The following is a 15,154-nucleotide window of genomic DNA, read 5'->3' on the forward strand; positions in this document are numbered from 1 at the left end:
GAATAATTATAAGAAAACCAGCAAAACATAAAAATAAACAGACGTATAATTGGAGCGTAGGTGGTGCGTACGAAACTAGAAGATTAGAGAAAGACAAGAAGATAAAACAGACAGCTGAATATAGAAAAGTATATATAAAACAAGAGCAACAAATTTTGAAGAGATGAAAACAAGACTAATTACAAGCTCTGAACAAAAAATATCAGTAAAAAGATGGATAAATTCAATGTAATAGACGAATATTTGAAGCAAGATTTAAGCTCCAGAAAGGATTTTTAACGCAAAAATGAATTGAATCACGATCAAATACACTTTAAAATGTTAAATCATAGAAAGACATCTCAACAGCATAATGATTGCAGCATGACTGTGTTTCAAATATAAATGACAAAATAATCAAAACAATTGTGGAGTAACTAAAATTCTTTCGATGGAAAACGACACGATTTACCTCAAAAACAAGAAGATTGCACAAAAACACAAAGAATGTCCGAGAGAAAAAGAATGGTACATTATAGAATGGAAACAGCGAAATAGTCGGAAGAAAATTAAGGGTGAAGAAGATACACAAGTTCAAGTCGTCGTTTAGGTTAATGGAATCGCAACGATTAAAAAAGTTTATACGTTTTTACACAATTCTAAAACAATAAAAAATATTCATAAAATAAACTACAAACATAATAAAGATCCCATTCGTTTTCAAGAAAATGCCACCATTTCACTTGATTACGACGATAAAAGAAATTAATTTTAAGTAATATTTTCGCATCTGTGTAATGTTTAGCCATGAAACCACCTGTTAGTAAAGTAGACTAAGAGGAAACAAGCGAAGAAAACAGATGTTGCGGTGTCCGAATCAGATTAATAAGGCACAAACGAGTCAAACCATAATACTATATATTATAGATCATCGATGTGGCGATTCCTAGTAATGGTTTCTAACCATTCGCTGGTTAGTGATCCACAGCCACACGGAATCACTGTTTGTACAGAGAAGCTTGCGGAAGAATTGTCACTCTAGCAGAACTAATGATTATTTTCAAAAGACGAACTTCCTGCTGCAATGAGAGTTTCCCATGTTCGTCCCCTAGCTCTGTCTCTTCTTACTCGTTTTTTTATTTACAGCTTAATTGTTTTGTCATTTAAACTAACGGTTTAATCTCGTTACAAATTAACGTCTTTTTTTCTAAAAAAGCCAAATAAAAAAGTCCTTCTTTCTAGTAAAATTACGACATGACCAACGGAGGATGTTTACTTTTATTTTCGGAACTTTACGGCTCTAATTAAGTAAATTTGTATGACTACTGGATTCTAGCAGAAGGTAACAGTGCTTGAAATGAATAGATATTTAAATAGAACTCGTCCCTATCAAGTAATTACTCTCCAATGGCGGCCAGCATCAAAGGAATATCAATTTGCATGGCTATTTTTGTCTTTTTATGTTGATGTGATTTATTGACCAAACATACAGGAAGGAATGTTATTATTATTAAAAACTAATTAGTGATAGTTACGATTCGGGTTACCGACTTCTAAAAGAAAAGGAAGTCCGCACCTAAACTTCATTAATTCCTCATTCTTTGTGTTCCGGAATCAGCGAAAATATTTAAATTCGGATTCAATTTACGCTAAATTACGAATTACCTGAAGATCTTTAATGTTCCAATTCTAAAATAATAAAAACTCAATTATTAAATCTCTCACATTTTAAATTTGAGATGCTCAATTCAGATAAATGTTAAAATATGTTGCTTATTTTTAACATTCCAAGTTGTTATTATTATTATTATTATCCCGCTTTATTATAAAATGCTAAAAATCAAAACTGAGTACGTTCAACCGACATTAGTGCAAGGTCATATTCTAATTATCTTTAACGCAGACATTCTCGAAAAGTGAGGTTAACCATTGAATCGAAGAGTTAAAAGTGTCATCTACATCGACCCAAATTTTTCACTCGCACTTCAAATTGCATGCCTTTCCTTTATAATATACATAAACTTAACTATCGTCTCTTCATACACATGGAAATTTTTTTCTATTGCTTATGGTTCTATCATTCTCTAAACCATTCCTAATTCGTCTTACTCGGAAAAATTAACTCGTGAGAATTCTTCTTCTTTCATTTTCATAGTCAAAACTAGCCAAACGTTCAAGAAAAATCTTCACAGATAATAAAATATTGACGATTTAAAAACTACATCCTCTGTTTTTAATTTTAAAACAGGAACTTTCTCACACCAGGATATTGAGATATATATATATATATACAATTTTTTTCTTTTTGGGTGCGTGTAGAATCCGACAGATAGAGGATTGTTTCCTAAATTTCAATTGAGACAGATAACTTCCGGCTTTGTTTAGAACTGTAGTATTTCCTCCACTTAGCAGATGTGAAGAATATTTACAAGGAAATAAACCGATGCGTCATTGACCTCTGTAAATCTTTAAAATAAGGAGGATGATTGGCAGTTGACTTCCACTAGAAAGTAGCACCTAACTCCGTTTCGGATAATGTTTTGTTTACTTTAACATCCCTTAGTGAGGACATAACGTGGAAAAAAAATGCAATGGTGTTTCCAGTAATTTCTGTAGATATTCGACTGTAAAAGTGATGAATGATGTATTGTAAAAACGGAATTTAATCAAAAATAATAATTCTTTTTTTTATTATTATTATTAACTTCTTACAGAAAATAACTAAATGACTTACAATGAATGAATAAATTAAATGTCGGAAAAAATTGACAATAAGCAATTTTTACATTTTCTGCTTAGAGTTTTGACAGATTTTTTTGGATATATCTTCTTATAATCGACATAACTATGTACAGTGTCGATTAATAAGTATATAAATTATTTTCGTATGGGAGAAAATTAATGGATGAGAATCCAATTACTGGAATAATTGTAAGCTAGAAGAATAGGACAATGCAACAATAAGGAAAGAGATCTACCTGCAGAAAAAAAAGAAAGGAAATTTAATATTAAAAACAAATCTTCATTCTGAAATTAAATAGTATTTTCATATTAATTCTACGTACGAAAATAATTAATTCTTCAAAATATTTTGTAGTTTATAACTTAACAAACCAGAAAATATATTCTGTTATGCTTACTAACTTTGTGAATTACTGTAAGAAAATAATTTCAATCTCTTGCCAACAGGAAGATAATAAATATAACCCGAAGTAAACAGGGTGTGAATCATAAAATAATTAATTTTTGCAAGTGTTGAAAATGACTTACAAATATTAATTTTGTGCCCTTAATTTATCTTAGTTTCTGGAAATGCTAAGAAATTATTAACAAATAAATTGCATACCTTTATAAAAAAAAAAAAAAGAAAAAAGTACAGACTAAATAATAGTATAGAATAACATGTGGCTATTTAAAAAAAAAACTACATCTGAATGTATCTAAATATTCTTTTTACTTTTCTTAATTGTTACTTTGTATTGTTTAAGCTGCCATCATTAATACTTTTTGGTTCTCATATGGCGGATCAAGATATTTAGCTGTCATAGCATCCTTTCCTTCATTTACCCTCGGGAAAACTTTGGTATTCAATTGAATTTGGGGAAAAAAAGTCAAGAAATGGCAACATGACAGGAAAGTTGTTCAAAAATTTATTGATGTCAAGGTATGTGAGCCATACTATAATCATTTGTGCAGTAATGATCTATACACTATCAAGACAGTCATTTTTTAAACAGAATTTTGATAATGAAATAAATATAATTTTCTACTCTAGTATGAGTAATTGTCAGATACCACCAAGTATCCATTTTCTGTATAGAAAAATGACAGTTCGGATAGTATTATTACTAATAAAACTAATAAAAATTTTAAGTATGCAAACTGTAATTTTGGTTGTATTTAATCATTGACATATATATGTAGAGAATATGCAATTATAATGAGATATTATTAAAATTTTACAGATAACATCCATAATAATTTTACACATTTTTCTCATTACTACGGGCATAAAGTGTACCTTAAATATAATTAACAATTTAAAAAGGTTGGACCATAACAAACTGATGAGTCAAAGTGACTAAATGTCATTCCAAAAAAGCATTGAAATGCTAAGACAAAAAAGAATTTTGAAAATCGAAGCGTAATTATTGCCCAAAGCATAGTTAAATGAGAGTCAGAGGTGGTTAACCAGTTGAATGGCCATAATTAATAAAAATAAATATATTTAAAATACAGCCAATTTCAAACGATAAGACTTTGCAGTCACTCATTTTGCTTGAGCTTGAATCTAATTTATCTGACACCTGAAGCCATTACTATTGAACTTTATGTAAATTATAAATTAATGTAATTTAATAACTAATTTTTAGGAGTATGATAAAATTATTTAATTATTTCCCTAATTAAGCTAATCACTTTTGATAGTAAAATAACTTATGCGACTGAAAGCACTAATAGTTAAATTTGAAACTAATTAAGTTTGAATAGTTAATTGTCAAAAAAAAAAAACTGTCAGGCTAAATGATTGAACACAAGACCTCAGTCAGTTTTTATTTATTTTCTGTTATTAATTATTCAAATGGTGCAGAAAGAATGAGAATTTTTCAAGTTTATCCAAGTGGTGAGAATGAAAAGGAAATCGAAAGAAATGGACTTTGGCTAAGACTTAAATGATCGAAAGAACAGTTATTATTTTTTTTTATAAAACATTAATTAATTAGTGCAGGTAATTTTCTTTAAAAATATTTTCTAAAAAAATATTTAAATTTAATATTACTAAAAAAATTGTTTTCTTATAAATAAACAAGCAAAAACATATTTACTATCTATATTTTTTGAAACTAAGGTCCATTGATTTAACCAAGTAATCATTTCATCTCTGTGAAGGCCTAAGGGGCTTAATCCTCTCATAAAACAAGCCTAGAAAAATAAAAAAATTAGAATATATTAGTATAAGTTTAAAAAATGCCAATAATAGTTATTAACAGCTAAACATTATATTAATTCTGATAAATTTTACAGTATAAGAAACAAAATAAATCAAAATTATTTCTTTATTGCACTGTCCAAGCTGGTCAGAGAGTATATCTAACTTGCAAAGATATTCAAAGCATCAGTTGTAAATGGATTGTTGAAACAAAAAAAAAATAAAAAATTTTATAAACTATACAATTCCCTAATATACTTAACTTACACTCAGTAATTTCAAGGTAAACAAAGGAACACTTTATGTACTTTTACAGGTAGTGACAGACACATTAGTCAAGACAGGTTTTCCAGAAATTATTTTTATATAAACCCCATCAACTTGAACTTCACATAACTCAAATTTTTTAAAACAATTTTACAGTAATTTAAAGTTTCTTAACAATAAAAAAGTTATAATTACTCATTTCAATATCCAGAAGTCTTTGCAATACTGTGCATTATATTACTGTAGTTGGTAAGTTTCTAAAGATTTGCTTACCTTGCTTTATACTGTACTGTCATGTAATTTTTTTTAAGTTCATTTTCTATAATACATTCAGCAATATAACCTAATAAAGCTCAATAAAACTTCTATATAGAGTCAATCATAATAAATTACTGTACTGTACATCATGTTCTCATTTTCCATATCATTGGAGAAAATCCTGCTAACTCAAACTTTTGTAAACTTGGACAACCTTCATCCCATTAGTCTGAATTAGTGGAGATTTACTACACTTGGAATATATAAATATGTGCCTATCAATTTATGTACAATTTGATCCACCGAGTAAAAAATCTGGGTATGCTGCTATATGGAAGTAAGTTAGAAATTTATACTTTAAAATTATAACAAAAAATAACTTACATTTCATTACCTCATAAAAAGATAAAATTTTTGAAATTTAAGAGTTTTACTGCTTTAAAATTAATAAAATTAAAACCAACAAATATGACACAAACAAGACTGATATTAAAAAACTTAATTTTTTTAATTAATGTAATATTTAAATTTATATTCTTCACATCTAAATTAATTTAATTGCATAGTGAAATTTAAAAAGTTTAAATAAAAAACAAACTCTATCATGCATTTAAAATGTCCATTGAACTAAATAGATTTACCTGTAACCAAATTTAAAAATCACATTCTATCAACCACACATTTAAATGCTAGAAATTAGAGTAACAGTTTCCTTAATTATTTACTGCAAAATGTTTAAGTTAAGAATATAAATTTCCTAGTATATCTATTTTAATTTTATTTATACTTTATTTTAAAATATTCAAATTAAAGACACTTCATATCCATTACCAGCAATGTGTAATGATGTCTTCTCTTATTACAAGAAAAACTCTCAAATTCAAATGGATATTTTTATATGCTAGATGATAACTTTTTAATTAATTATATTAAATAAATATTCTAATTAAGAATCTCTTTGAAATTAAAACCCACTTTTTTCCATGCTTCCAAACTTAAGCTATGATACATTTTTAACAAGTATACCAACTGTAAGGTTAATTTAGAATATATTGAATAGTATAAGCTCTTATATTACCTCATTTCAAATACTTAATAGCTATTTAATATGCATTAATCCCAATTTATGAATCAAACCAGTTTGTAGTGTTATTTCACTCAAATTCTGAGAATTGTTTTTTTTTTTAACTACTTGTTGTAAATGAAAAAAGTTCAAACTCATTTTACTGATATTTTGAACTGTCAAAATTAATTATGGATAAAAGCAACTTACAAGATAATCCATTTTGTTCAGTGTAACTTAAAATAATTTTAATTTAATAAAATAAAATACAGGAAAATAATAATTATTTCTTTGTATTCTATTGTAAATGTAGTAAAACTTATACAATTTCTCTACAATATTTTTTTAATGTTTAAAATTGGTATTGGAAACAAGAATATAAGTAATTATTTTTTAAAAATGAAGATTTTTGTTTGATTATTCGAAATAAATCTAAAGAGTAATTTCTTTTAACAAATATTCTCTGGTTATATGAAAAATTATAAAAATTAATAGGCATACAATATTTCTATTAAAAAGAATAAGATATGTGGTATATACTGCTATATACTCTCCAATTATATCCCTTCAAATTACATGGTAGGCGCCAAAAGTTTCCGGCCTAACTATATTTTAGACATGATAGTATCAGATAGCACCATCTGTATGTGAACTAATAAAACACATTTTCCTGCACAAGTCATTTGGAAACATTCATTTTAGTTAGATTTGTTGCATCAATTTGCATCATGTTTACCTCTTGCAGGACAATACACCAGAGCTAACAGTTGTCATTGCCAAGCTTCTGTGAAGAAGTGTGGGTTTGATGAGCTTGATCATCCACCTTAATAATCACTGGCTGCTAGTGATTATTATCTGTTTCCAAAACTAAAAAAAGACCTTCAAAAATGTGATGAAGAGTTGCAGGAGGCAGTTTATGAGGATTCTGCAGACAAAACTGCAAGGAAACTATATTGAAAAATGACATCATTGTTTTATACCACTAACATCTAAAACACAGTTAGGCTGGAAATTTTTCATGCCTACCATGTCATTATTTCACAAAATATTTGTCATATATTAATGCAAATGTTTTAATTAATAACTACAGAAATAGTCTATAAGAAATTAATCGAAAAATAAATCAATATAAATCTACTTTAAAGGAATAATTTAATAATAATCATCACATATCAAAAATTTTAATTAAAAATTCTAAATTAAAAGGTAGCTAAAATAATTTGATACATTTTGTAAATCAATGTTTCTGCACAACTCATGTATGAAAATTACAACCCCAAAAAATTGTCTGATCAAATCATAACAAAATTTCGATAAAAATAGACATTTTACAATAAATAGATATTTTTATTGATAATGGTGAGCTTCCGGTTAGAATTGTAGCTTAAGCAAGTGTGTTGTTACTCCAAGCATTGATGTGGATAAAGTCACAAATTTATAAAAAGTTAGAACATTTCATGAAACGGTAATGTATGTTTTCTTGCTGTTTTCAGCAACCTACTTGTGAAATGCAATTTTTTGGCAATGAAAAACAAACAGGTCAACATTTTTTAAATAAAAACAAAACATAGAAATTGGCTGGCTGCAAATCAAACACTTTGTTTTACAGTCATTTCATCATTGACACTCAAAAAAATTACATAAAAAAAAAAAATCACATGATTACACTTTATTTTATATTTATTTTATATACAAAAATTTGTATTTTTGATTGTTGTTATTTTACTTATTTATTTATTTCGTTAACTAAAAAAGTGACAAAAAAAGTATTTTTTGCATACAATCCTTGATAGAAAACTTTGAAAATCTGCCCATCCATGATATGTTTTAGATTGAGAAACTATATTGTACATGATTCTTTTTTAACTCCAAAGAATTTGATCGAATGTTGATAAAAAGAAGAGAGATTGTTATCTCAAATTTAATTTTATGTTATTTAACTTAATTAACCAAATATAAAATTAATTTACATTGTTTACTAATGTAAATTATTTGTAATTAACAACTATTTTAGCATGAAAATGAAGAGAGAATTATTTTATATGCTTAATTTCATATAAATTATATATTCATTATCTACAAAAACAACCACTCACCTTTAAATGAATTGATTTAAAATTTCAAAATGCAAATTGTTCCAGAGGGCAGCTTTCATTCTTATTTTTAAATTGCAATAGGTTTTTATCCTGAGGAAGGTCGTTTAAAACAACCAAAAATGTTAGAAAAAGTAAAATTTGTACTGCATTTGAAGGTATGAGTTGTTGTTTTTGTAGTTTATGATGAATGAAGTTTTACTGATTACAGCTATTTATTACCATCTACCTCTGACGTTATAAGATTTTTATTATTTTATTAATTCTTTAACCTTGGGTTATTTACTTTTCTATGTTCTTAAATTAATATTGAAAATATTTTAGTAAAACTATCCAGTATCTGACTCAAAGTAAATATAAGATTAACATAAAGTCAATTAGTTGTACAATTTCAAAATTTTTGTGTGATCAATCAAAAGTAAGACATCATATTGCAACAAAAAGAATCAATGGAATTATTATTAACAACAACATTTATAAGGTTTCTCATCATTTTTTTTTATAAGTGAAAATGATATAAGAATACTTTTACAACAGAAAAAGAAATCTTGCTGCAATCACTTTAGTAATTTATTAAGCTTCCAAATCAATCAATCAAGTCTTGCAGATCAAAGATATGTAGCATCGATCATAATCACTCTTCCTCTTAATTTAATTAAAAATTTAATAAGCATTATGTATTGTGAAAGTTCATTATTTCTGTATATCTAATGTCCAATATCTACAAATAAAAATTGCTGTTAGTTCATCACAACAAATATTTCAATTAACCTGAGATAGGAAATGAATGAATTAATATCATAATCACATTTTAAAATTATTATTTAAAAATTCTATGAACATTCTCTGCATTGAGACTGAATGAAACTGTTATGGAAGTACAGAAAAATATATATATTTCAGAAGTGTTATCTCAATTACAACATAGCTTTAGTATAATACATTAAAATTATATTCTCATAAAAAACAATATTTTATTATTGTAATTTACATAATCTAAAAAAAATTTTAAAAATAGAAACAATAACCATAATATAGAGACATTTCTGAGTTAATTCTGAAAATTCAAGTATTTTTCTGACATTTTTTAAAAGTTATTCACTAGAAATAATAAACTTTTATATGTCTTTGAGTGATTCTCTATTCTGATGATAATAATAAATCGATGATATTAATTTAAGTGGGGTAATCAAATAAGATTACATTTAGTTGAAATTTTGGGTTTTATTAACTATTACATTAAAAAGATATATTAAAACCAACTATAACTTCAAAATTTATCAATTATAGTTATTACAACAAATGTCAGCTACTTAAACTGTGAGCAAATAACGATTAAAACAATCAGTTTAACATTTACAATACTTAACTGGAAACAAATGTTATCAGCTACATATTAATATCAATAGTGTTAAAGATAGCTAAACATGTTAACTGCCATAGGTACCATTTGTATGACTCACTAAAAATTTCCTCTAGTGCTTCGAGGTACAAGGTTTGTGCCTCAATGACTAATTATACAATATGCTCCACGAATTACAGTAGTACTGCACAGAGCACTTCTGTAAATGTAGTTTAATTTTTCTCAGCATGGCAGACCCAAGCCTATTTTTAGTGCATGATTTTTAAATTTTTAAAAATAATTTATGATTAAACATTTTTAAAAATCAATTCAAAGAACTAATTTTGATTTTCTGATATGAAAAGAATATAAATATGGAAAAAAAAAAATGGCCCCCAAAATTTTTTTTCACTGGTGGCATGTTAAAAATGTGCATTTACCTAAAAATAATGATAACTATAACCAAATTCTAATTACAATAAGCAAAGTTATGAGTAAAATATACTTACAAGTATAAGTATATCTTAACTTGTTCTGAGATAAACTAATTCTGATGACATTAGCTGACTGATAACAATATCCATGACTATAATAAACAATTTCTACTGTGTATATTTATATTATATATATATAAAAACAGTAAAGATTGGAATGAACTTCAAATACCCGTTTCAGTTCCAACTATACTAATTATTTGAATAAAACAGTCTTTAGAAAAAAATGTTGAAAAATAACATTATTATTTAAATTATTGATCTCATTCAGAAACAATTTTAAACGGTAAAAACAATACAATTAAATGAGCAACTATTATATACAATAACCATCTGTATATAATGGTTTGCTCAAAACATATGCATAGTGTCAGGTTTTAATTCTAAATAATATTTTCAAAGTTAGCTTTATAGAAAAAACAACTAGTATACATATAATCTCCATATTTTAGTTTCTTTTCATTCAAACAGGAATTGCATATTGATTCTAATCATTTATAACTATAATTATAGATTTGTTGCAGCTATCAGTGCCATGCTAATCATCCAATTAAAACAAGTAGATGAACTCTGTTCATTCTTCAAAAAACAAAGAAAATAAATAATGTACTTTTAAAAAAGTGCATTATTTTTAATATTTAAACTTAAACAATAGATTTATTTTATAATTATTCACCATATAAATAGTATTGATTTAGTATTTCTGGCACTATCAAATTAAATAATAAAAAATAACAATTTTTATAATTGTCAAAGGAATGTTTTTTCATTAATTATAAATATATATTCTTCTATATATATAAAATCATTTTATAATTCAGATGACAGAAAATAGATGCAAATAAAATATCAAATAGCAAGAGAAGATCATATTAAAAAAAATTTGATCAAAAAATATAAATTTATAGCTTAAACTGTAAACAACCAATAAAAAATCATAGTTTAAATCAATTATTAAAAGTAAATTTAATTTATAATTTTTTTATAGTATTTATATTTAATCTTAAATATTTGTATAAAAGAAAATTTTTTAAATGTGCTTGAAATTCTAATTTTAAAATTTGATTAGTATGTATATATGTCAAGTCTAAAAACAATTGTTATATTTAAGATGACAATCTTCACATGCAAAGTATAGAATAAATTTTTGCAAGATTATAAATAACAAATTAATACTAAGATTATTGAATTTTTTTTGAGTAACAAGAAAAATGAAATACTTATAATTCCTATGAGTCAGTTTCATAGATTATCTTAAATCTTGTAAATATTTTATAAATGAAAATATTTCAATTACATAAGATGAGTGAGATGAAAATATCAACAAAATATCTAACATAATAAAACCTCATTTTAAAAATATAAACAAATAATTAGCCTCATTTATTGATATGAAATGTTTGAGTATAAACAGATGTGTTACAAAAAAACAAAATGATAAATGGTGTTATTGGAAAAGAATGTTACATAAAACACTGAGATTGCTCCTGCTCTTAGTATTTCAATAATCAAACAAAGGATTAACATAAGGAAACAAAAATGAACACAGAACTTGCATTATTTGAACTGTCAAGGTCAAAAAGATCCCAAGTTCAGACTCTTCTCTATCCACAAAGGCTACAACAGCTCTCCATAAAAACAACAGAAGGTCATGGTCTGTTTTACATTGAAAAACCAAGTTTTGGCACTTTACCAGTACGTAGAGCACCTAAAACTTGCTATAAATACTGTACATAATAAATGTACAGTATTTCAAAAAAATGGGCTTGGGGCCTTTTTGAACTCAATAGTTTATTTGTACAAATGTAAAAATTTGAAATAATACAGGACAAAATGAATAAGATAGAATCTCAACTTTCATTCTACTTAATATACTTTTAAATGTACAATTTGAAAGATTCCTAAACTTTTGTGTAATCCACAATTATTTTATTTAAAATATTAGATTATGCCTTTATGCCCTTTTCTCTGTATCTACATCTTTTGAGATAAAGATTAACTGATTTTAAAAAAATATACACACATATAAAAAACTTCATTACATAACAATTAAATAATTGACATTATAATCCAAGAGTTTTAAAAGTTAGCTTTCTAATGTTGTTAATATAACAGCAATTTCAGAAAGTAAAATTTTGTGTTTCCCTTTAATAACTGAACCACATAAAATTTAAAACTCTTGGAGAAAATTATATATATTATCAGAGTTATTTAACATTTTATAATAAAACCAATTGCATTAAATATTGAATTACAGTGTAAATTTACTAGAAAATTGTTATATTATTAACTAAATTCAAACACCAAACTAGAACATAAATTTCATTGTAATCGTATAAAAAAAAGTTGACATGTCTCTTATGATTATGCTATTTATCTTCCTTGACATTGTTTGAAGTGTCAGGATGTTCTTTTGATACTAGACAATGTGATTATCATTATTTATTTGTTTAAGATTTGACAGAGTCTAGAATTAATACTTGACTTTCTCAATCATAAACAAGAATAGATTATTTTGTTTGTTCAACCTGAATCTGAATACTCTATTTTGTTTGTTTATTTACAGTCAAGTCTGTAATTTAAAATTGTCATATTATTCCATTTATGTACAAGAACTTTATCTATTTTTGTTAAGAAACAGTTTAATGTATTCAATTGCACTGCTTTTATTTTATTAAAAAAAGTATTTTTTAAATATGTACAATTTTTGAGTTTTTACAACAGTAGCTGTTCAATTTAGTTCTTTTATTTATTCTTACATTATAAACGTCTGAATTATAATTTTTGGAGATTTTATATAATAAATATAATATATTTCAAGAAGTCAGTGCAAAAGGGATATACGTCCACAACTTGCCAGTTTTGAGTTATCAGTGGTTTTGTCCTGTGTGCATATGTCTCCATCTATCTTTACAATAAAAAATATACATCATGCCTAATTGAGGGCTGTGACAAATATTCAATGTTTATAAGTGTGGAATAATGATATATGTCTAAAGATGTAGATACTTTTCAATTGCTTTTGGGAAACTGGAAGGAGAAGAAGGATTCAAGTCCATAGACATACATTTTTCTGCTTCTTAGAGGAAATGTTGCCAGATTTTCAAATTAAGTTTTCCTACTCAATACACTCATATTGTCTTCAATGTACTCTTACTGAACCTTGTTTTTCTTTTTTATAGCAATTCAACAGGTTCCTGCAAAATATTTTCTACCTAATTACACTTACCAAATAAATAACTAAGGATATTAAAAAGTTTTTTGCAATTATTTTCTCTAAATAGTCAGATAATTAGATAACTCATCATAATGTGAATCAGTTTGATGGAAAAGGCATAGTTTTGTGTTAGAAGCAATGTTTAATCCAAAACTTTCATATTTCATTGATTTGCTAGCTCTTTGGAAGAATCACAATAACCAAGAAAAGAAGCCCATTTCAAATAACAATACCTTGAATAAAAGTTCATATTGTTGAATCAAAAGTGTATTAATATTGACTGAAACTCTTGTGTGCAACAAAGGAGGTATGTCCAGGGACTGCATAGTCACAACTACATCAACATTTGATGTAGTTGTGACTATGCAGATTTTGGGGACATATCCTTTATGTGAGCTCTATGTGGGCCACTGGGGTTTTTGCCAGTGGCCCAAATACTTTGGATGTAGCACAGTTTTTTTTGTATATCTCAAAACATAAACTTATGGACTTATATCCTTCTTGAACAAACTTCTTCAATTAAAAACAGTTTAAAAGAAAAAAATTCAGAATGAATCTCTAAAAACTGTAAAAGTCAAATCATCAAGTTTGGCACAAATAAATTTATGCCAAACTTGATTGTTTATAACAAAGCTTTAAAAAATATAATTTTATGTTTCATAAATGCTATAAAAATTTGTGTGAAAATATATCACATTTGAATATTGATTATATGATAAACACTAGAGTAACAATACCTAAAACAAAGTTACCCTTCGTAATTCATCTAAACTCATCATACTCATTCCTTCACGTTCCATTGCAAGATCCATTTCTCTTATAAAACCAGCATGATTCCATAAACGAGAACTTTTAACAGGAAATGAAGAAAGTCCATGAAGTCGACATAACCCACTCTATTAATATTAACAGTTTATTTTTTAATATAAAATAAAAGTAGAAAATATTTTAAAACAAAATTTTCCTACTTACCAAATGACTAGAGCTAAGTGATCTTAAGCTGTACGGTTCATTTACAAATAATGTCTTTACATCTAGAATTTGATTAACAGGTGGATGAACACCACTGCCTATCTACCAATGAGAAATTAAAAATTATATATTTAGATTAATTTGTAACAAAAGATATAATCTCATTAATAAATATACCAGTTCATTTTCACAAACACTAGAAAATACTTTATTAATATAACAATTTGAAAATATGCATAATGGTATAAATGGGAATATTACTGTATTTTTTTAATTAACCATATAGGCTTTACATATTGATGTAATTTCTTTTTTAATCATTGTTTATTTTTAATTAGGCTATTAAAGAGACAAAATTGTTAAGGATTTATATATATATATAAATCCTTAACAATTTTGTCTCACCAAGAAACANCATCATTTGAATCAATTCCTATACTAAACAGCGGTTTGGTTTATACAAATTTTTTTTAACTGTAAGACATTTACTTGAAATGACAATGTCAAAAATCACTTGGATCAGTTTTTTGTAAGCAATG

The 15,154-nt window shown here is 26.0% G+C and overlaps 1 protein-coding gene across 2 annotated transcripts in view; it reads right to left on the bottom strand.

Moving 5' to 3' along the window:
* Window positions 1-2,648: 2,648 nt before the first annotated feature.
* LOC111632480 (LETM1 domain-containing protein 1-like) overlaps window positions 2,649-15,154 on the bottom strand; it is a 28,250-nt gene continuing 15,744 nt past the window's right edge. Inside the window, exons 6-9 of one of the 2 annotated variants that reach the window (XM_023376900.1) lie at window positions 14,616-14,717; window positions 14,396-14,539; window positions 4,806-4,902; window positions 2,649-2,957 (exon numbers count right to left, since the gene is read on the bottom strand). In XM_023376900.1, coding sequence (XP_023232668.1) covers window positions 2,878-2,957; window positions 4,806-4,902; window positions 14,396-14,539; window positions 14,616-14,717 — 423 coding nt within the window. In that variant the 3' untranslated portion in view covers window positions 2,649-2,877. Of the gene's footprint in view, window positions 2,958-4,805; window positions 4,903-14,380; window positions 14,540-14,615; window positions 14,718-15,154 lie in introns of both variants that reach the window. The other variant, XR_002757865.1, reaches the window with a different exon arrangement.

Source organism: Centruroides sculpturatus, unplaced genomic scaffold, assembly GCF_000671375.1.
Source record: "Centruroides sculpturatus isolate CEXI.00-Female unplaced genomic scaffold, Cexi_2.0 scaffold661, whole genome shotgun sequence".
In the NCBI taxonomy this organism is placed as follows: Eukaryota; Metazoa; Arthropoda; class Arachnida; order Scorpiones; family Buthidae; genus Centruroides; species Centruroides sculpturatus.